Genomic DNA, 25590 nt, shown 5'->3' on the forward strand with positions numbered 1-25590 from the left:
TATTTTGCAATGAGGAGTATAACCATAACTCTTCCCAACATGTTAACTAAAATTAATTACTGCAAAACTATGTTTAAAGGTATAGTTCACCCAGAAGTGAAAATTTGCTGGTAATTTACTCTTCCTCAGGCTGAGATGAAGCCGTAGCTGAAGAAGGTGTTGTGCTTTATAAAATGCAAGTCGACACTGAGTCAAAAAATTTAACACCTGTAACTCTACTGTAAACTGATACATTAAAGTTTTATGAAATGATAAAAATTATCATCATGTTTCAGAAACTAAACATTATTTTCTGCATCATTCCCTTTAATCTGCAGCTAGGGCTGGGTAATAACTAATCACATTTGAATACATCTAACTAGATTAAAATACTTTTTTAATTTACTTTAGATTATCTGATTAGATATCATGATTTATAATTGTGAAATATATAGTGAAATGATATATGTTTTATCTATACACACATATATATATATATATATATATATATATATATATATATATATATATATATATATATATATATATATATATATATATATATAAATATATGGCGAGGCAGTGGCGCAGTAGGTAGTGCTGTCGCCTCACAGCAAGAAGGTCGCTGGTTCGAACCTCGGCTCAGTTGGCGTTTCTGTGTGGTGTTGATGTTCTCCCTGCCTTCTCGTGGGTTTCCTCCAGGTGCTCCGGTTTCCAACAATCCAACAGTCCAAAGACATACGGTACAGGTGAATTGGGCTGGCTAAATTGTCCGTAGTGTATGAGTGTGTGTGTGAGAATGTGTGTGTGGATGTTATCCAGAGATGGGTTGTGGCTGGAAGGGCATCCGCTGCGTAAAAACTTGATGAATAAGTTGGCGGTTCATTCCGATGTGGCAACCCCGGATTAATAAAGGGACTAAGCCGACAAGAAAATGAATGAATGAATGAATATATATATATATATATATATATATATATATATATATATATATATATATATATATATATATATATATATATATATATATATATATATATATATATATATATATAATTCAACTGTATATATATATATATATATATATATATATATATATATATATATATATATATATATATATATATATATATATATATATATATATACACAGTTGAAGTCAGAATTATTAGCCCCCCTGACTTATTAACACCCCTGTTTATTTTTTTCCCCAATTTCTGTTTTATGAAGGGAAGATTGTTTCAGCACATTTCTAAGCATAATAGTTTTAGAAACCTATTTCTAATAACTGATTTATTTGATCTTTGTCATGATGACAGTAAATAATATTTTACTTGATATTTTTCAAGACACTTCTGTACAGCTTAAAGTGACATTTAAAGGCTTAACTAGGTTAATAAGGTGAATTTGGCATGTTAGGGTATTTAGGCAAGTTATTGTATAATGATGGTTTGTTCTGTAGACTATCGAAAAAAAAAATTAGCTTAAAGGGGCTAATAATTTTGTCCCAAAATTGTTTTTAAAAAAATTAAAAACTGCTATTATACTAGCTGAAATAAAACAAATAAGACTTTATCCAGAAGTTAAAATATTATCAGACATACTGTAAAAATGTCCTTGCTCTGTTAAACATCATTTGGGAAATATTAAAAAAAGAAAAAAAAATCAAAAGGGGGCTAATAATTCTGACTTCAACTGTATATATATATATATATATATATATATATATATATATATATATATATATATATATATATATATATATATATATGTATATATATATATATATATATATATATATATGTATATAGTTAAAGTCAGAATTATTTTTTACAGTTTAGGTCAGAATTATTAGCCCCCCTGAATTATTAGCTCCCCTGTTTATTTTTTCCCCCAATTTCTGTTTAATGGAGAGAATATTTCTTCAACATATTTCTAAACATAATAGTTTTAATAATTCATCTCTAATAGTAATTGATTTCTTAAATTTTAAAGTGACATTTAAAGGCTTAACTAGGTTAATTAGGTTAACTAGGTAAGAAAGGGTAAATTAAAATTAAAAAATCAGACATACTGTTTAAATCTCTTTGCTCTGTTAAATATCATCTGGGAAATGTTTAAAAAGAAAAAAAAATCAAAGGGGCGATAATAATTCTGACTTCAACTGTATTTGCTTAATTTATTAAATTTTATACAGGTGTGGGGAATTGAAAAACACTTGATCACCCTAGTCCATTTAAAGTAATGAAATAGAGCAATTCAAGTCATCTGATGTAATGATATTCATATCGCAATATAATCGCAGATTTATTCAATATTGTGCAGCCCTAATTTTTATACACACACACACACACACACACACACACACACACACACACACACACACACACACACACACACACACACACACACACACACACACACATGCACATATAACTTGTAAGACTTTGACAATAAAATGCATTTTCAATTAAATAATTCATATGATTGGTAGGCTAATCCCGTCTTTTGAGGGTAAAATTACTTACATGACTCAGTTAAACAAAATTTTGTTTAAATAAGTAAATATTTATGAAATTTTACATTGTTATGACTGAATTATGTCATGGTTTCACAACCCCCTTGCAGATTAGTTAGTACAAAATAATCAAATTGATGTGATTAAACAAGTTATGTCAAAAGTAATCCGAAAGTAATCCAAAAAACGGTGTCAGATTACATTACCTAAAATATGTAATCTAGATTGTTTCTAACATATTTCTAAAATATGTATTTTGCAATTAATAATAGGCTACAAACTGTAGTGTGTAATTAACTGTTTGTAAGCACTGATCTGACCTACTCTGGATTGCAAACTTCCTGTTCCATGCTGCTTCATAAGATGTCAGATTTTCAGCAGGAGCAAAAATTTAGTAAAATGGATAGTTTACCCAGAAATTACAATTCTGCCACCATTTACTCATCCACTTGTAACAAAAGTTTTTGTTGTTGTTGAATTCAAAGAAGATACACTGAAGAATGCTGGAAAGCTGCAACCATTGACTTACTAACGAAATCAATGGCTGCTGGCCATTTATATACGTTTATAACCACTTGAGTGTGAATAAATGGTGAGAAAACATTTATTCTAGTGAACTATCCCTTAAATTTAGTTTTGCCTATAAATGTTTTTGAACACTCAAAATGCCTGTAGACATTGACATGAATTACTAAGATCCTGCATTTTTCCTCAGCTAAATATGTACTTATACATGTATGAAGGAAAAAGTCACCTACAGTAAATTACCAGTACATTTTTATTTCATTTTTCAAAGCTATCACTTAAAGTCAACACTTTGATAATCATGTGGCATACCATACATATCATAAAGGTACATTTCTAAATGTCATGTTAAGACTTCGACATCCACTTACTTAAAAATGTCCTCGGCCTACTTTTCCTGCTCTCCGCTCTCTGTAAATTACCCCGACATACACAATGTCGGTAATTGATCTGATATAATCTCTCACCGGTCCTCCATCAACTCCCCTGTGAGATGATACAAAATTGCTATGCCGCACACTCGCGCACACCAATTCAATTACTGCAAGAATTACTTGTCATATCCACTTCCCTCTCTATTTAAAGCCATAATTTTGATCCTTTTGAGAATTACACAAGGAGACGTGATGTTTAGTGTTTCATAAATGTTAACCCAGCAAAAAGAAAACCTAATGAGCTTAGTAAAATGAGCCCTGTCAGAAAGAGCAGAGCATAGCTCCGCAAATCCAGCATTTCACCAAAGGATGGCACTCTTGCAGCACAGGTTCCCCTTGTAAAAATATAAATCTTCCCCACTGACCTTACTTTTTTAACAATTACAGATTCCCCTCAGCTGGATCTTGCCTATTTCTCTCACCATGCTGTTCTGCAGACCAAGTGGCCATTCATTTGGTGACTGCCTTTCACACTCATACAGCGTGCAAAGTACTGTAGCCTGTTCACAAGTCAAGGATGCTTGCCTGAATTATAGGAGTAACTTAAGTTACTGTAAACAATCGCGTTCACAGTTGCCATAAAAACTGGGTTCAGTGAGGTATTAGTATTGTCCTCACACTTTATTCAGTCAGTCAGTGATTCATTCATTTTCTTTTCAGCTTAGTCCCTTTTTTATTCTGGGGTTGCCACAGCGGAATGAACCGCCAACTTATCCAGCATATGTTTTACACAGCGTATGCCCTTCCAGCCGCAACGCATCACTTGGAAGCACTTTAATCATCAAATACTAAAAGGAAACTTGTAATTAAGAAAATACTCTTGCAGACAATGAATAAACCTCAAAACACCAAACAAGTCTTTCAGCAGAAATAATACAGAAAACATTAGCTTGTAGTAACAGTAATAGTATTACTTTTATGCGTCCTTTCACAAGACAATTTATGTAGCATCAGCAACACAAGCAAATCATGACAAAATTAATAATGCATAATGCACAGCTACAAAACCCAGGCAATAACAGTATTATTTCTTTATGTCTTTGATATAAGATTTAAGATTATATATTTGTACTTGAAATAATATCTATCTATCTATCTATCTATCTATCTATCTATCTATCTATCTATCTATCTATCTATCTATCTATCTATCTATCTGTCTATCTGTCTGTCTGTCTGTCTGTCTGTCCGTCTGTCCGTCTGTCCGTCTGTCCGTCTGTCCGTCTGTCCGTCTGTCCGTCTGTCCGTCTGTCCGTCCGTCCGTCCGTCCGTCTGTCTGTATGTCTGTCGATGTCTGCCAAATTAAAAAAATAAGACTTTCTTCAGAAGAAAATACTGTGATTTGTTTGCTCTGTTAAACATCACATTGGAAATATTTGGAAGTATTCAAAATAATTTAAATTTCACAGGAGGGCTATAAAATAATTGTACATTTACACACATCACACATTTTTGGTTCCTCAATATGTATAACAGTTTTTACATACACAAAAAGATTTGTGTTTTCAATTCAACTTATCATGAATTGTTGTTGGAAGTTCTCCAAACTGGAAAGCTGCTCATAATTGTAAATGTGGCTAGGGCTCAGAGTAGACCAGATGTGTCTCACAGTAGCACCCCTCGTCCGCTCTGTCATTCAGGAGAGATTATTTCCAGCAGCACAGATCCAGTGTGAGCCCCGGGGTCTGGTGTGGGGGTCTGGTGAACACCCCGTTGCTGCGGAGATTGCTTTCCATCCTTGATTCACAGTGGTATTTCTGCCCCCAGCATGGAGAGGATCAGAAGTAAGGCAGCACAAGTATAGTTTTAGAGCGGGAAGAAGAGGCTGTGAAGAATGAGTTTGAATAATGGCACATTTCTATTGGCAAAGCATGTTTATGGATTTGTGGAGTGTTTTTGTGATATGTTGTGCACAATTTGTTTGCCATTTGTGCTTTTATATATATATATATATATATATATATATATATATATATATATATATATATATATATATATATATATATATATATATATATATATATTATATTATATATATATATATATATATTTTATATATATTATTAATAGATTTTAGTATCGTAAAGTGAGATGGATCAAAACATGAAGTGAATCAAAACGTTTCATCAAAGTTGTCCTAGAACAGTTGAACAACACCAATTCTGATCTTAGTCTCAGTTTTGAAAAACTTTTTTTACTTTGACCACTTTAGTTTGTATTAATACGTAGAAGTATTTTTCGCTTATTAGATTTTTAAAAAGTTTTCATTTGAATTTTTTAAGTTTTAGTATTTTTGTTATTTGTTATTTGGTTGGTTTAATTGGTTGGTTGGTTGGTTTGATTGTTTTGGTTGGTTTGATTGGTTAGTTGGTCGGTTGGTTTGTTAGTTTGATTGTTTTGGTTGGTTTGAATGGTTGGTTTGATTGGTTAGTTGGTTGATTGGTTGGTTGGTTAGTTGCTTTGATTGGTTTAATCGGTTGGTTTGTTGGTTTGATTGGTTCATTGGTTTGATTGGTTTGATCGGGTGGTTGGTTTGATTGGTTGGTTAGATAGGTTTGATTGGTTGGTTGGTTGGTTGGTTAGATTGGTTTGATTGGTTGGTTGGTTTGATTGTTTTGATTGGTTGGTTGGTTTGATTGTTTTGATTGGTTGGCTGGTTGGTTTGATTAATTTGATTGGTTGGTTGGGTTGATTGGTTGGTTGGTTTAATTGGTTGGTTGGTTGGTTTAATTGGTTGGTTGGATTAGTTGGTTGATTTGATTGGTTGGTTGGATTAGTTGGTTGGTTTGATTGGTTGGTTTGATTGGTTGGTTGGATTTGGTTTCTATAAGTCAATGTTGATTCAAATATGTACATTTTTACTAACAGTTAGGCTTGTCTTATTTGACCCAACACTGGCTTACAAGAACTCAAAATTATTTAGACTGTAGAAAATATTTTGGTTGTACAAATAAGTAATAATAAATATAATTGTTCCTAAGTACAAAGTGGTAGCCTCATTTGTCAGATAATCTTTATTTTTATTAACATTTTTTTATCCTATTTTTTCCAGCTCAATCTTTATTTATTTACTATTTTGTTGTGAAAAGAATTGTCACACATATACATTTTGTGTATGTTTATTTAGATTATATGTCATTATTGTATTGTTTCATTGCATATATTTCATTATAATATTTTAAATACATAGACATGGATTTGAACTTAAAAGTATGTTCTATCACATTGCAAGGAGTGTTTTAAGATACCAATATGCATTTTTACGAATTTGTTGCACTCATTTATAATTTAGAGAAAACATATCTTTCCTTAGTGACATTTAATTGTAACCAAATTGTAATCTACATTTTTAATTGACTTATTATAATTTTATATATTTGCTATTTTATTTGTAATTATTTTTATTTTTAACATGTATTGTATGAAAACGTTTGGTTTGTATGAACAGTACTATTAAATGTTCTGATGAGTTTGTCTTTCTCTTCCTCAGGTTGCCTGTCTGATCCGTGTGCCCACTGAAGTCGTAAAGCAAAGGACACAAGCCAATCCCTCCATCAGTACCTACAGAGTGCTGCTGAACTCACTACAGGAAGAGGTGCGTGTGCATCGTCAGCTAGGCTCGCAGCACACAATGCACTTGAATTCACCTGACAGACAGTTGAATGGTTGGATTGATTGACTGATAAACACGTCATTTTGTAAAACAACCAGTCATGAAAATGCAGTGTTTTTTGTTTGTGCAGAGATGACAGCTCTTTTTGTTTCCCCATTGCAGGGATTCAGAGGGCTGTACAGAGGTTATGGCAGTACAGTACTAAGAGAGGTAAGCTGATTTACTGTATGCACTTTAAGTATTCTTACTGCATCATTTTACATCATTGTACAAAGGTTTTAGAAATTTAATCTAAGTACCTCTTAAAGGGATAACTCTAAAATACAGTGGGTATGGAAAGCATTCAGACCCCCTTCATGTGTTCACTGTAGTATTACAGCCATTTGTTAAAATCATTTAAGCTATTTTTTCCTCAATAATGTACACGCAGCACCCTATAAAGACAGCAGAATTATTAAATTATTAAAGTTTTGAAGATGCTCCAACCCATTGCTAACACACACACACACACACACACACACACACACACACACACAATCCTTCTTTTTTCAATTATTGAACAAAGAGTGCAACATATAAGGGGGTCTGAATACTTTCTTTACCCACTGTACTGTATATAGTATTAACACAAATAATGCAGGTACTTACTATAAGGTTAAGGTTTAGTTTGGAGTTAGTCATTTATTCTCACTAGTAAAAAGTACATTATGCAAAATTAAGTACATTAAAGGCACAATGTGTAAGATGTTTTCATTGAAATATTCAAAAACAGTAATGCAAATTTTGCTGACTTACATAATGCAACTACTTACATTATCCCAAATATTTCGAAGAATGTTTAGTTTTAGAGAAATTAGCCACTTTAACAAGTGCCAACATGCTAATGATGTTTTACCCCTTTAATTTCTGATTTGGTTTGAATACCAAAGATGCTTTAATATGTTATAATATACACATTGCAGTTTTGAACACTTTAGCTCATTCATAAACACAATTTCTACAGAAATCCCATAGGATGCAAGGAAATCAAAAGCACCCATGATTTCACACTCAATCACGCTGTCATCGTAATATGCTTTTGTTTGTTGTGAATATGCACCCTCTAGTGGTAAAATTTACACACTGTGTGTCATTCATCTCTAAAATTAAAAGTTTTAGGGTGACAAAATGATCTAAAATTGCCAAAAATTCTGATGTCATTAATTTATTTGCATTTGTTTCATTTACATTTACTACTTTAAAATGTCACCCTATATTTAATTTATCCATATAGAAAGAATGCCATAAATGAAGCAGGGAGGAGTTGTAGGCCTGTATCAAACACATAAGGAAAGGGAGCTGTCGAAAAACAGTGAAAGCCCAGACAGCAGCTGAAATCTTTCAGAAGTTATTCAGCATCCCTCTGCCCTTCATTATTGTAAATTAATATTAGCTGCTTCAGTGCAACATCTACATTATCAGGATGATGAAGATTAATCCACGGTGGACATTTCAGCAGGACAATGACCCCAAACATATCCAAGAAAAGTCTCAAATGCTTTCAGAGAAAGAAAATCAAGCTGTAGAATGGTCCAGCATGGTATCATTTTCGAGAGAACATCAAATATTTTGGCCTCCAATCCTTTCTGTTCTAAATTTCAGCAGCTCTTTCAATCATCTTTTTTTTTTTAAATATCAACAATTAATCATACTAAATAAACTAATTAAACTAATTAGCAGTGTAAAAAGCAGCCACAAGGTGGGTGAAACACACCATAGCCTTCCAAAATCCCACCCAAGAGTAGATGTCTTTCTTTTTTTAAATATCTCCCATCCTCACCCTTTGATTAATGTTCTACTGTTTCAAACACCTTCACCGCATCTTAACTCTCAATGTGTTCAAGCAAAACATTTCTTCATTTGTTTTCTGAATGTATTTCCACCACCTTCATGTCACCTACTAACAGAAGACGAGGATAAAGGGAGCAAAAAATACACACACACATGAAGGTGACACTCATATATGTGAGTATATATATATATATATATATATATATATATATATATATATATATATATATATATATATATATATATATATATATATTTTTTTTTTTTTTTTTGCATCTCTCTGAGGCGGCCGATCCTGTACTTATTTTCCGCCTCACTTAACAAACGTTATTCACGCAAACTCCCTCTGGACATAAAGAAAAAAGAACAACAAGCTCTCTTTTTTCTGATTTCTCCAAGGGCTTCTGAATAAATGAATATATTTTGGATGCGAGCGGGTGGCTGTAGTTGAATACTAAGGGCCAGATAAAATAGAGGTGTCGAAAGGTGCCTCGGTTCTTCCTCTGGATTGGCTTTGACGTGTGTCAGGAAGCTAATTCATTTTCTCATTCCTGCTATCTTATCCCGCGCCACAACCCTGTCAGGGTAAGTTTGTTTACCCAGGATGCCGAGTCCTCCTCGAGCAAGGATTTAATTGGGGTCTTCTCCATTATGCAGATTCATTACAGAAGCCCAGGACAAAAGGTCGTGATGAGATACAGCCGCTGATACGAGTTATAGTTGATCATGTTGAAGAGAGTGGGGGATGAGGAATGCTTAAATGGCAAGCTGGTGTAAAAACAGTTGTTGTCATGTGCTACATGAAATTTTATATGTAAAGGGTGTCATTTCTGTTTTTTTTTTTTGTTTTTGAAGTCTAAAAAATATGCTACTGTTCAGAAATGCATGTATTTATTTTATTAGTAGGCATGGGCCGGTATATGATTCAGACGGTATGATAACCTTGAATAAAAATGTCACGGTTGCACGGTATTGTGATTACTGCTCTAAAATAAGTTCCTTTTAAATGACAAAAAAAAAAAAAAAACTTTTTTCCCTATTGAACACAATACTGCACTGTTCAGGTCCATATGCTTGTCATTCTTGTAGCCGATTTATTTGGATTTATTTAATTGTTTGCTGAATTGTGAGCAGTAACTTTGGATGTGGATACTCCTTTGCTGCTGGATATACTGTTGCCCTAAATAAATAAATTAATTAATAAACGAACAAACAAACAAACAAACAAATAAAATAGTTTTTGATAACATGTAGAAAATCGAATAAAACCTACATTTACACTCAAAATTTAAGGTTGCTGTTTGTTCAAACCACTTATTTAAAACAAGCTGAATCGACACAATTATTGAGTTTTTTAAACTTAATTTTTTTTTGTTTAATCCACATCAATTTGTAAAAACAATTAATCTATTTGTGTTCGGACAGCATAATTGAATTGTATGGAACCCTGCATTTTTTACAGTGTAACTTAGAAATGGTATAACACAAAATTTTTTGAAACTTTGACTTTTCCAAACCACAGTAAACCTTGAAACCGTTTATCTTCCCATGGCTATTTATTAGCTGCTTTTTTTAATCAAATAATCATAAACAACATTTATGTGCACTTTTTTTAGGTGTAGACCTGAAAACTTAATTTCCATCTATGCCTTAGCACAGACTTAAGTTTGTTTTTTTAAGAAACCCACTTAGCATATTATTGCTTAAATAAAGAAAATGTTTTTTAAAAAGGAAACATATTTAATTTTCATACAATTTATAAAGTAAAATATTTCCTAGAACCGTAGGAAAATCAGTGCTTTAAATCAAAACAGCATGTTTCAAATTTGAGGGTTCCACTTTCAATACATTTCCTGGCCAGTGCTTGCTTGTTTACAGTTTGTTAAATGTGAACAATAACTGTGGCTGTTCTTAAAAACACTGTAATGTAAGACTTCTTAAAAGGCATCGCTCAACCAAAAATGTCAAATTCTTGTTGATTTAATGTGAAAAATGCTGCATAATTCACTCACTTTCAGGCCATTTTTGTAAGCATTTTTTCATACTTGTTATCCAAAAAAATTGCAATGCATAGAAACATTGCACAAATGAGAATGATGTGGATCAATAAGTAAAAAAGAAAAAAAGTTTAAAGCTACTCCGGCTGTATTCATCTAACAGAAAATTAAGTCATATACGCAGAGGATGGCTTGAGTAATGGAGTAATTTTCATTTTTGTGTGAAAGTTCGTTCAAACATTAAAGTTATGTCACTGTTTTTTTTATTCTTTATGACTTTCTTTTTTCTGTTGAACACAAAAGAAGATATTTTAAAGAAAGCTGAAAACCTGTAACCGTTGAGTTTCATAGTATTTATTTATTTATTTATTTATTTATATATTGATTTATTTTTACTATGGAAATCAGTAGTTACAGGTTTATCAGCATACTTCAAAATATCTTCATTTGTCTTCAACATAAGAAAGATTTTCAAACCACGTAAGGGAGGCTAAATAAATAATGAGTAAATTGTTAAATCTCTTTAAATCAGTGGTTACTGGCACATTAACAGTCAGAAAAAACATAAACAGGCCAAACAAAATGAATTCTTCTTATACCCATGACATTACGTTGAGGTCTTATCAAACAAAACTGTTTGACTGTCATGAATGGGTGTATATTATGTTGTAAAAATGTTTGGTTACTTCGACACACACCAGCCATTTTTGTCTCTGGTTTGTCTCTGTTCTTGGGACTATAATAATAGAATATATTTATAATAATAATAATAATTATTATTATTATTTTTATTATTATTATATTGTATTTATATAGATATAAATATAATATAATATAACAATATAAATATTAAATTGCTCTCATAGACTGTATTTTGAGTTCATCCACTAGAGGGCATAACAGGATTAGGCCAGATCTGATAACCATCTGCATGAAAGCTGGAAAAGATCACAGCGCTCAGATTATTATAAACATCAAACAGCACAACCTTTTTTTCTTTTCTTTTTTTGCGATAGAACTGTTGCTTCACCTCTACAAGTGTATTTTTTCTGGAAGTTAACTGTAGTTTTAAAAAAGAAAGGAGTTTGTGAGCAGCAGTTTTTGTGACATTGACAGAGAGATCTCACTCTGTATATCAGCACAGATGTGAAGGGGAGGAGAGGAGAACTGGCAACCCTGGAAGAATGTAGTTTTTAAACACCCAAGCCTTGAGCTGCATCTGTCAGCTTCTGCCAAGGCTGTTGCTGGGTGTCCGACATTTCTCTGAGGATTTGCTCCAAATCAGATGCTGTAGGTGCTTTAGAAAATTCTAGCATTGTTTAGATCATTTACTCAACCTCCTGCCATTCCGTACCTTTCATTTTATTTCTTTATTTTCTTTTTGGCTTAGTCCCTTTATCAATTAGCGGTCGCCACAGCAGAAATACCCGCCAACTTATCCAGCATATGGAATTTTATTTTATTTTATTTTATTTTTTTGCTGTTCTAAATGCATTTAGATTTAGCTAAATCTAAGAATGCTACAATAGTGTCAGTATATTTAAACTATTTATCAGAATTATCTTTGATTATAGAAGTCTTGAGAATGAATGGTCTTCAATAAAATAAAAGTTCAGAATAAAACACAACTTAGATTTTCTTTAATGATTATTTTTACGTTTTACGGATTTGAATTAAGTTGGATCATTTAAAAATGATTAGGATAGTATTAATTTTATTATTTGAGTAATTTAAAATGATTAAAAATTATTTAATGTTAATGAAATGAAAACAAATCTACACCTTTATTGTGTATGTTGTACTATATTGTAATAAATTTTTTGATATTATAAATATTGTGATTAAAACAAATATATATTAATTATAATATGTTATTTTTAGTATTTTAATGAATAATTACACCTATTAATAAAAAAATAAAAAATAAAATAATAATAATAATAATAATAATAATAATAATACATAGTTAATGTACAACTTGGATTTTAGGATTCCAGAATTTAGTAAAATGTTTTAGTAATTTAATCAAATTTATTATAAACGTTGATTCTAATTTTTATATAATTGCATTGCATAATATATTATTAACAGTACTAAATGCTTATATTGAATAATTATATAAAAAGTATGTAGAAAGATGCAAAAACCTGTAAGTGTAAGTTTTGAGTTTTTTTCCACTTTAAAGACCATATAACTAACTTATTCTTTGCCATAAACGTGAAATTACCAAACATACACACACGAGCCTGATGAAAAAATCTGACAGAATTTAGAGGTTTTTGCATCTGAACTCTTCATATTTAAAATGTGTTTGATATTAAATAATAATTGATAAGATTGATGTTTAAAATATAATATGATCAAAAGCATCCTCCAGACCAGTTTTTCTGCTATATGATTCTTTCTTTCTTTCTTAGCTGGATTAGCTTGTCAGATGGTCATTTATTAGGCAAAAAACAAACTAAGCAGCACATCTAGCTTTCCTCAGTTAGTTTCCACAATAATAATAATATGTAAAAAATAAATTATTAATAATGCAGAGCTTGACAATTTTTCTAGCTTTTCTTGTAAAAAAAAAGATTTGACAATTCATAGATAACAACAATAGCCATATTAGTATTAAAAGTAACTTTAACATGGTCCACTTTTGGTTCTTCACATGTTTTTTATTTATTTAATTTATTTTTTATTAATCTTTTAAAAATAAGGTCCAATATTTAGAAGCAAAGTTCCTTGTAAAATGTTTTATATATTTACCAACAATACAGTAGGTCAGTGGAGAAAGTTGACTTCGTTTGCGTCAGATTTTACTTGGTCTTAAAGCCTTTTTTGATGGGTTATTTTCACAATTTATGATGGCATAGCAGTCAAAATAGGACAAATGAGCTCATGCATGCAACAAATTCTGGACCTTTGTCAGTGAGGGTTGGGTCTTTTAAACTACCTGAACCCCCACTGGCTAGTACAGTATGTGACAGATTTATTAAGTATTTATTGATTGATCGATTTATTAAGTATTTGTCAGAATGCTTTCTAACATTAAACCAGACTCTCGTCGGTTTCTTTCTCCACTCTTCCTGTGATCTTTAGTTGACACTGAAAGAGCCCCAGAGGTGCAGAACCAGGCCGAGATCAATTTGTCTGCCTAATCCTTGTGTTTATTTTGCTGTTGTTCATTGGTCACGGCGGACTGAACAGCCAACAGGTGGAAGTGTGTATGTTTGACCTGCAGTGCCTCTTCTTCATAACACAAGCAAACCCAGGAGGAGCAGCAGGGCTTTATGCTTGTCTGCTAGATTCACTCTACAGTCAATATCCTGTCAATTTTCCACTTTAACTTCTTTCAGCTGTCATTTCTAGTCATGTTTAGTCATTTGGAGTTTGAGAGAGAGTGGGTTATTTTGACCCTTTCAACAAAATTCCTCACAGATTCAATAGTGGTATCGGATAGCTAAAGAACTTATATATTGACATTTGGGTATTTTTTTGTGAATAATGCCCTATTAAACACCCGGCACAAGACATGTTTGTCATGATTTGTTGCTAATTTTAGACCAGTGCAACCCTAATTTTCACGTTTTGCACCACATTGCACCACATGATTAAATAGAAAGTCCATTTGTGCCATTTTGTGGACGCTAGGGTGTTCTGGTCTAAAAAAGAGGCGTGCTGTGGCTCATTGTTGGCACGTTGCTATTTTGAGGAACTGAAATAGACCATGCCATTGATTAGATATAAGCAGGCCTTATGTCCAGCGCAGAGTGCATTAGTTATGCGCCTATGTGGTCCAAACGCCTACACATTGCTTTATACACACAGGATGTACAGCAATACACAAATATCTTTACATATGAAAAAAAATTAATAATTAAAACATTACAAAAATTATTATTTTCTACATAAATATAAAAACCACTACCTCCATGCCTTCTTCATATCTAGGAGGCTTTTTTTCAGGTTAGTCATGACAATTTGCATTTGTATAATGTCATTATTATTGGCAGTGTTATTTATTATATGCATATTTATATTTGATTTAATTAAAACTAGTTTAGATTTGTTCACATCGCTGGTTTTAAAGACGTCTACATCACTATATGGGGCATAAGAATAGGCTGTTTGTTTGGATATAACTAATTTTTTTGACCACACTTTGTTATTATTGTTTATTTATTGTCATTCAATTATCAAGTTTGCTGTAAATTAGAACTGAATTTAGAATTTTTTAATCAAATCTTTGTGCTTTACAAACTAAATGAATATGTATCTAACCGAATGTCTTCAGTGGAGTGCGTACAACACCGCTTGCTTATACATGAAAGTAAAGGAGTAAAAGTAAAAGAAAGAGAAAGTAAAGAGGCAGAATGGAGGAAGCTCATTCTTTATCCTCGCGCTGCTAATGGTTTGTTTGTTTTCTCATTAGTGAAGCGTTCAGTTTTTCCCCTTCAAAGTCCACTATATAATAGCAAATGCACCATGCAAGTGATGCAACTGACTCTTAAAGGGAATGGGAGATTAAACTCAGATTGGTTTAATGCACGTTATGGTCCAAACACACCCAAAACTCATTAAGAGAAAAAGCTCAACCCTGTTAGATTATGCGCCGCAGTGCAAACTGTTTTTTACATCCTTAAAATAGCAAAAGTAGATTCAGACACGCCCTTAATGCTTTTGCGCTATATGTCTAGATCGTTAAAATGGAGCCCCTAAATTCTTTAACAATTTGTTGAAATATGCACAATCATTTTGCAATTTCACATACAGTTAAATTCAAGCCTTCTGTAATTTTTCAGTTTTTTTCTTTTTTAATATTTTCCAAATGTTTAACAGGGCAAGGAATTTTTCACAGTACTCCTTATATTTTTTACTTTTGTAGAAAGTCTTATTTGTTTTATTTTGGCTAGAATAAAAGCTGTTTTATAAAAAAAAAAAAACATTTAAAAGTCAATATTATTAGCCCCCTTACACTCTATTGTCTACAGAACAAACAGCTGTTATACAATGACTTGCCTAATTAACCTAACCTCTGTAATTACCTAATTAACCTAGTTAAGCCTTTTAATGTCACTTTAAGCTGTATAGAAGTGTCTTGAAAAATATCTAGTAAAATATTATTTACTGTCATCATGGCAAAGATAAAATAAATCAGTTATTAAAGATGTGTTATTAAAACTATTATATTTAGAATTATGTTGAAAAAATCTTCTTTTTATTGATATTTTTACTTTACTACTGTACTTAATTAGATTTTTGTAATATTGTGTCTGTACTTTATTAAAGTATTTTTTTTTAGAAAACATTTGTTTTTTACTTCACTACATTCCAGAACAAATGATTGTATTGTTTTACTAATTTCATAACTTAAGTTACACAGCTATGTGTTACATGAGTTAAAATAAAACCCAGAGCACATATAGTTCCACTTTAAAGTAACACTAAAACAGTATTAAAAAAAAGTTGTGATGATGAAAATGTGTGTGAATGGACAAAACAGCAGGCTGAGCACACTGTAAAACATCTGAACTGTTGTTTTGGTCAGTCTAAAATGCCTTAACCAGTTCAATATTAGTGTTATTATATTATTAATTACCTCCAGAATCAAGAGCGACTGTGCTTCAGGTCTTACGCCTTTAAAAGCCACCACGCGTTTCTTCTGAGGCACAAGTCATTTATTAATTAGTGTTAAGATTTACGCAGCTTGCAGGGATGCAGAGATGCAGGCGTCTTTATTAGCAGTAGGCTAGAGCAGAAACGCCATTGAAAATACTGGGGTAAAATTAATTTCCATATTTTAAAGACATGGCTTGGAAAATTTAATGCAGTGCTACTTGTTTGGTCTGATACACACTTTATATCGTATCTCATCCAGGCAGTGAAGATCGCTGTTTTTAAAGAAAGCCAGATATTAAACGCTGAGATTTTGCATGGGTGACAATTAACAAGAAGCCCTGGGGCTGGCTGACTGAAATTAAAAGTATGTGTGCATATACCAACTTATTTGTCCTGTGACAGAGGAAATCAGATAGAGATGTCAAACAAATATTCAAAGTATTTCCCAAAATGATCCCTGGTAGAAACATATTTGACAGTTTTAATTTAGTTCCTAAGAAAAAATAAAATAAAAAAGAGATCTTCTATTTATTTTATTTTACCCTTTAATGTGAATTAGTGTTTATTTATTTCACATTCTCATTAAGTTACATGATTAAAAAAATATAAAGCAAGTGTCGAACATTAATGTGATTAAATTGTATATAAAATAATATTCATATCTAATTGCTTTAGCAGCACTCTGTCTTGTCTCAGAGGGTTAAAATTATTTATCAAGGCTGGATTTAATATGAATTCAGATGTTTCTTTTTTTCTTCGTAGTCATCCAGTTGGTTAGCTCTGCATCATTACTCTCTGATCCTTTTTATAGTCTCTTTTTTATCTAATTAGCAGACACTAAACATGCTTGCCATGCACATTCCTCAGCATATTTCACATTGATATATGTGTATGTGTGTGAGAGTGGATGTGGATGTGTGAATACATTATGTATGTATATATGTGCGTTAGCTTTACTGGCTTGTGTTTATTGTCTTTTATCTAGTTGGCAGGTTGGCAGAGTTTCTGTTTATTTGAACTACAGCATATATGAGTGAGTGATTTACAGCACACATGTGAAGGCTTGGTTTCTGCTCTCCACCTGAACACATCGTGCCTGCAGCTGTAATATGAGAGTTTGGAGGAATGTATTGTGGTGTCAGGGTAAAGGTGCTGTTCCCATATATTGGCTGCGTATTAAAGAGAATTGGCGCTGGCATTGAGGGTTGCATGTGAACCGTGACGTGGCAGACCAGCTGTTGCCGAAGCTGTTGGTATGGAAATAAAAGTAGATACAACTCTCTCCAAACCTCAAACTAAACTGCTAATCCGGCTCCCACTGGGCCTGTGAACCTCGTATTGCATATCTACAGCATTGATGGCACTCACAGTCATTCTACTGACTCATGCTTGCCCTTTTAAGCACCATGCAGAAATGAATGGAGAATAGCTTTTAGATTCAATTCAGTGCAAGTATATGAACTGAGGTTGCAGACAGAGTGCAGAAGTTGTAATATAAAAACATTTCTTGATTTAGACTTTTAACAATTTAACTTATTGTAAATCAATTACTGCACAAATACTGTATTTACATTTCCAGCACCATTTACCTTGCTCTATATATTTACAGTGTTGTATATCTTTACTGTAAAATATACAGAAATGTTCATAATGCAACCTTAAATTACAGTATCATACTGCATAACTGTCCTACAACAAGATTCAGTTCATATTACAGTTCAGTTCGCCAGTAACTACTGTAAAATATACAGTGATTTCAGTGTTGGGCAAGCTACTTGAAAAATGTAGAGAGTTAAGCTATTAGCTACTCTACTTACAATGTAGCTTAACTACACTAAAAGGTACCCCCTGGGAAATGTAGCAAGCAAAGCTAAAATCTACATGGCAAAAGTAGCTTGGCTACATCTAAGCTATTTTTACAATTTTCATTTTTAAATCGAAGCAACCTTTATCCAAGTCAGTCATATCTTGGTAATCAATAAAACGGTCAATGAAACATGAGGCATAATAGTTCAGTTCAGTTATTTACTATAAATAATATGCTGTACCAAACAAAAACACATTATAGTATATAATAGTGTGTGTGTGTGTGTGTGTGTGTGTGTGTGTGTATATATATATATATACATATATATATATATTCGTGATGTCAATCGATTTTAAAAAATTAATTAATCACACTTTTTTAAAACCAATCGTGATTAATCGCAATTAATCACAATTTAAAGATTGAAACTTGTAATTTTGGCTTTTCGAATGTAAAATTAATGTAAATGCAAGACAAAAACTATTTAAATTAATAATATAATTGTTTATTCGAATTTTTGTTTAACTTGTAACACAGATTTCTTCATGTAAACAACATACCCACAAAAAACATCAAGATCCTGTTTGACAGCCAAATTTATTACAGAAATAAAAACACAGGCATGTAAATGCCATTTAAATTTTAAAACAATCAATGCCAATAAAGAACAAATTGATTTCCATGTTAGATTCTAAGTGGACTGCAAAAAATGCCAAAATACAGGCATTACAGATATGGAAAATTATGATAATAATAATAAAGTATTGAATACAAACAATTGTACTTATTGCAGGGCCAGGACAAAACAAATCGGCCCTGGCACTTTGGGCTAGAGTGGCCCACTACATCAATCAAAATGTTCCCCATCTGTGCACGCCCTTGAATATGTTTACCAACTCCCATTCTATAAAAGCACAAAAGCCATATGTAGGAAACAACGAGAGTTGACAAATTAAAAACGTAAATTTTTTATTTATTATAATAAAATTATAATCCACACTGGAAGTCCATCTTATGTGTGCCTGTGTGTTTTTAAGGAGCCTAATAAATAATCAAAATAAAAACTGCCTGCTGACGCACACAGTTAATGTTGATTAATAAAATAAAGATAAATAATAAAAGCAATGTGTCAGAGACCCTTAAAAATGTTAAACTCAACAATGAAACCTCAAACGTAGCTAAAAGATTTTACTTTGTCAATCAAATGAACTTAAACAATTGAAAAATGCAAGAAATATTTGTTTGGGCCTGAACTACAAAACTAAATGTAAAAAAAAGTTGCTTAAGTTGCACACTAGTTTGGTCATGCATAAATATCATTATAACCATATTGTATAAATATTATTGTCACTATAAGCCTACATCATGCTGACAATCAAAAACACAATGTCATGATATCCCATGCGATTGTCTTCTGACCGAGTGGATCTTAAAATACATGAATGACACTCCTCATAGAGCTTGAGAAGCAGACATTCTTTATAATGTGTAAAACAAAGACTTGCAGTCTTTGTAACAGCATAGGAGGACGTTGCCGCAGGCCGTGGTGCAGATTAAAAGTAAAAAAAAAAAAAGTACATGTGTATGGACAGATAAATAACTAGATAGAATAGACAGGAATATATTGATCTGTGCTCCGCTGCACGCTGCAAAGTGCAGACGCAAAATTCAAATGCCTGCTCATCGCTTCTGCTCTCCCGCTCGTGAGAAACAGGCGTGAATCTCGACTATGTTGATAAATACACACCTACGTTGCACGCTACACAGAGCCCAACATGGAAGTTTGTGATTGGGTCAGCCCAATGTCAATAAAGAAAAGAACCAATGGGCTGTAGATTATGCCACATGGGCCGCTCTGTCCGGAAAAGAAACATCTTACTTTCAGAGCGTCACAGCTCACAGGATCGTCAATCACATAGTCAGACAGTCTGCTAAGTGTTTTATGGGCCAATCAGATCATAAGAAGATGATCAGCCCGGCCCAAAAAGTACGTCAGTCTAGCGGGAAACTGCCCGGTTTGCCAGATGGCCTGTCCGCCCCTGTCCACAACAGGAAAAAAACTAAAAAAAAACGTAGATTGCGTTAATATTTTTTTGCGCGTTAGTCAGTCATTGGGCTCTATTTTGACGGTCCATGCTCAAAGCGTGGAGCATGGTCTACATAGGTTGAGTTTATTTTCTTAATGAGTTATAGGTGTGTTTTGAGAATAAACCAATTAGAGTCTCATTTCCCATTCCCTTTAAGAGCCAGTTGTATCGCGCCATAAGCACATTTGCTATTTACATGACGTAAAGTAAGTGTAAGAGGAAAAACGGAGCATTTCACTAGCAAGAAAACAGTTAATCAGAGCATCTACAGCGCAAGAATGAGAGATAAGGCATCTCATAATTCACTTTTACTTTTGCTCTCATGGATAGAGAAACCTTGTAAGCACAGACACCAATTAGCCTATAAATAATTATATATATATATATATATATTTATATATATATATATATATATATATATATATATATATATATATATATATATATATATATATATATATATATATATATATATATGTATATATATATATATATATATATATATATATATATATATATATATATATATATACTAATTATATTCTATATGTATCTTTAATATTTACATTTTTTTTCATATGTAAAGATATTTGCGTATTGCTCTACATCTTGTGTGCATTAAGCAGTGTGTAAGCGAGGTGCACTGCGCCGGACTTTATACCGGCTTTGTTGTGGTCTAAAGAACAGACTATTACAGTTTCTCAAAATAGCAACGTGCCAAAACACGCCTGCTTTTTTAGATCAGAACGCCTATGGGCGCACATATGAGCGCAAATGCATTTGCTATTAAAACAGCGTTGCACAACACCTCAAAACGACTCTTGCGCCGAGTTAAAACTAGCAAATAACAATTGCGTTGCGCCTTGCGCCACATTGCGCCGGGTGTTGGATAGGGCCCATTTTCTTGTCGTCTTAGTCCCTTTATTAATTCGGGGTCGACACAGCGAAATGAACCACCAACTCATCCAGCAAGTTTTTACGCAGCGGATGCCCTTTCAGCCGCAACCCATCTCTGGGAAACATCCACACACACATTCACACACACACACTCATACACTACGGACAATTTAGCATACCCAATTCACCTGTAACGCATGTCTTTGGATTGTGGGGGAAACCGGAGCACCCGGAGGAAACCCACGCAAACACAGGGAGAAGATGCAATCTCCACACAGAAACGGCAACTGAGCCAAGGCTCGAACCACCGACCCAGCAACCTTCTTGCTAATAGGTACCTACTGCGCCACTGCTTCGCCTTTAATGCGTTAATTATTTTAAATTAATAGTACACTAATTTTGACAGCACTAATATATATATATATATATATATATATATATATATATATATAAGAACTTTTTGAGGTATAGTCACAGGGAATCCTGCTTCAGAAATAACCCATCACCCTCAGTCATCTTTCCATCAAGTAAGTTTCACCAGAGGTGGCAGTAGCCCACCAAACACTTTGTTGTCGAACACCGTAAAACAGGAAGAAAAAGAAATCTTCATTCTCGCCATCATATGGATTTACTTTCATCAGCTAGACACCGGCCTCACAGCTCCGTGAATTTTGGTGCCATCACTTATTGATCCGCGATCGGTAAACGTAGCTTGTGTGGACGCTACTGCGCTACTTGACTAATAAAATAGTTTCGCTGCTGAAAAGCTTTTTGATTTAGAAAGTAGCGACGCTACCGCCACGCTACTGAAAAATGTAGTTAAGCTAGTAGTGTCACTATTTGTAGCGAAGCTACTGCCTAGCACAGAGTAATTTTCACAATGCAACCTTAAATTACAGTAACAGAATGTTTAACTGGTTTGAAGTACAACTAGTTTAAAGCACAAGTAGTTTGAACATTTACTGATAGTTGTAACTCCTAGTAATTTTCTATAGTGGCAAAAAATAGTATGGAAATCAATGGCTACTAGTTTTTAGTATTAATCACAATGTCTTCTTTTTTTTTTTCGTTGAACCCCAAAAAAAACTCAACCAGATTAAGAACAAATGGAGGGAGTATAAATGATCACTGAATTAAAATGTATAGGGCAAATGCTCCTTCTTAAAAAAATCTTCTGTCCAGTAGTGTCTAAGGATAAGGTTTGTAAATGAAGGTTCTTTCCCTAGCACTACAAAAGCGGTCCGATCAAATCTCAAATAAAGACTCAAAATATTTTAGACCCCATTCACACCTGTATTTAGTATCATTTTTTTCAACTTTGTTTTTATTGATTTTAATTATATTACAAAACCTGCCAAATACAGAATATTAACTTGTACAATATTTCACAATGTACGTGTCCACCCCATCCTTTGTTAAACAGAAATAACATTTAAAATAAATTATAAAATGGGCGTCACGTTGGCGCAGTAGGTAGCTCGATCACCACACAGCAAGAAGGTTTCTGGTTCGAGCCCCAGCTGGGTCAGTTAGCTTTTCTGTGTGAAGTTTGCATGTTTTCCCTGTGTTGGCGTATAGATTTCCTTTGATTGCTCCGGTTTCCCCTACAGTCCAAACACATGTGCTATAGGTGAATTGAATGAGCTAAATTGGCCCTAGTTTATTTGTGTGAAAGTGTGTGAATGGGTGTTGGGTTGTGGCTGGAAGGGCATCCGCTGTGTAAAACATATGCTGGATAAATTAGGGGTTCAGTCCGCTGTGGCGACCCCTGATCAATAAAAGGGACTATAAGCTAAAAAGAAAATGAATGAATGAATAATTTATAAAATAAAATAGAAAACTATATACAAACATTTAATGAATACATTTTAAATTGACCAATGTGCATATGTGTATATAGTAAAAATAAATACATAGAATAAATGTAGTATCATTTACTTAAAAATAAATGCATTTTAACAGCAGGTGTAAACAGAGCCTCTTTAACCTGTTGGAAAAAAACAACTTGTGTCTAACTAAGGTGCTCTTGAGAAAAAGTTGCACTGTGAACCAGACTTTACGCCGACAGTCAAGAGTCTGGCTACGTGAGACTATTTGCAACTTGAATAAAATAACCCAGGAGAATTCAGTCTGGTTTGCAGATGGAGCTGATGTAGTGTAGAGAGGTTTGGGCCAAGGTGTAGAAAGGTTTAGTTATGTGTGTGTGTGTGTGTGTGTGTGTGTGTGTGTGTGTGTGTGTGTGTGTGTGTGTGTGTGTGTGTGTGTCTGTGTGTGTCTGTGTGTGTCTGTGTGTGTGTGTCTGTGTGTGTCTGTGTGTGTCTGTGTGTATCTGTGTGTATCTGTGTGTGTGTGTGTGTGTGTGTGTGTGTGTCTGTGTGTGTGTGTGTGTGTGTGTGTCTGTGTGATGAGTAGACTCTGCATGAGCCTCGTCCGCTCTTTCCCCTCTCTGAGGGACTGGTTTTGGCGGGTCTTCTCACAACACTGTTGATCAGCATTAGAGGAATCCTCTTATGTGATATTGTTGAACAAGACACTTCATTTGTCTGGGTTTTCCTGACTGGAATTGGACACAGACCTTTGCATGTGTGGAAAAGACCCAACTCACGTATGAGGTAGCAGCATAACATAGAGATTGATGCATAGTTCATGCTGTTGGTGTGCAGTTAGGACTCCTATTCCTTCTTGACTTCAATCTGTCTTCCAGTTGATTCGTTTCTCATGCCGGGACCTCTATCTAACACTGCTGTTAAATGATCCTTTTACCCACAATGCACTGCAGGACTTGTTCCTCTCTCTGAGCGCAAAACTAGCTCCTCACATTAAGTTTTCTGAAAAGGGACACCTAGAAAGGTCTGAATGTTGATTTTTTCTGTTCAGCATCATATGATCTGTTAAATACCCTCAAGTATATAATGGTTTTGTTGACTTGATCGATGTTTTGGTATGGTTAATCCAGACCATTCTCTTAAACTGATGCTAAACAATGTTCTCCGATGTTCACATGTGCTTTATTTTATGAGTTGTAGACAGCTGTGGTGCTTTAGTAAAAAATAATCACTCAATTTTAGCTGTTTATATCACATGGAGGCAATCATTTGATCATCAGGGGCCAAGCACTTTCTTCTCAGGCTTCTTTCTGTTCTTTTGAAAATCTTCAGATGATGCAGACAAAAAGTTGCAGTTTTCAAATGGGCTAGTCAGATTCTTGAATAACATGACATAAATTTACATTGTGGATGTGAGACCATATCTCTGCAATGTATCAAAATATTTTGGCCAAATTTGATGACCCATGACCGGGGATTACCACTCTACATTTCTACATTTTTCACTCTATAATTTTTTTTTGAAACCACGAAAAATTACTTAAACATATGTTTGACTGCAATTTCTAGGTAAAATGAAAAATGCTGCGCAGTATGACACAAACAATTTTTTTTTTTTTACACTAAAGATATTTACAGGCTTCCCACACTTCTTGAAAGCATACTTAGATTTCATAAATATAGTTGAAGTGAGAATTATTAGCCCCCCTCAATTATTAGCCTCCCTGTTTATTTATTGTTTTCACCATTGTCTGTTTAACAGAGATAAGATTCTTTCAAGACACTTCTATACAGCTTAAAGTGACATTTAAAGGCTTAACTATGTTAATTAGGTTAACTGGGTAGGTTAGAGTAAATAGGCAAGTATTGTATAATGATGGTTTGTTCTGTAGACTATCGGAAAAAAATAGCTGAAAGGGGCTTATAATTTTGTCCTTAAATTATTTTTTTTTAATTTAAAGTTTTTTATCCTTGCCTAAATAAAACAAATAAGTCTTTCGCCAGAAGAAAAAATATTATCAGACATACTGTGAATATTTCCTTGCTCTGTTAAACATCATTTGAGAAATATTTAAAAGAGAAAAAAATATTAAAGGAGGGCTAATAATTCTGACTTCAACTGTATGTATAAATACATATGGATTCAAGGCCTGGTAAGTAATGAAAACAAACATAGGTCATTGAAAGTGCTTGAATTAAATTTGAGATTTAAAAGCATCATGAAAAAAAGAGTAATTCTTGATTTAAAAACCTTACATTTAAAACTTGTACAAGAGCTATGACAAATGATGCACATTTTATAAATCACTTTTGAATATTACATTTTAAATTCAACAAATTTGCTTAAAGCTCTTTGAACATGACTGTTTAAACTGTCTGCATTTTTGAAAATTAAGAAAACATCATCATGACATTTTATGTAAATATTGTGTAAATGAAATGTTAAGTACAGTAAGGACTTTCATGG

At 33.1% G+C, this 25590-nt stretch overlaps 1 protein-coding gene across 1 annotated transcript in view; it reads left to right on the forward strand.

The window, feature by feature from the left end:
- slc25a26 (solute carrier family 25 member 26) overlaps positions 1-25590 on the forward strand; it is a 105497-nt gene that overhangs the window by 14005 nt on the left and 65902 nt on the right. The window contains 2 exon segments of the mRNA NM_001030143.1: positions 6947-7051; positions 7232-7279. Of these exon segments, the coding sequence (NP_001025314.1) occupies positions 6947-7051; positions 7232-7279 (153 nt within the window).

Source organism: Danio rerio, chromosome 11 (genome assembly GCF_052040795.2).
Source record: "Danio rerio strain M-AB ecotype USA chromosome 11, GRCz13ab, whole genome shotgun sequence".
In the NCBI taxonomy this organism is placed as follows: Eukaryota; Metazoa; Chordata; class Actinopteri; order Cypriniformes; family Danionidae; genus Danio; species Danio rerio.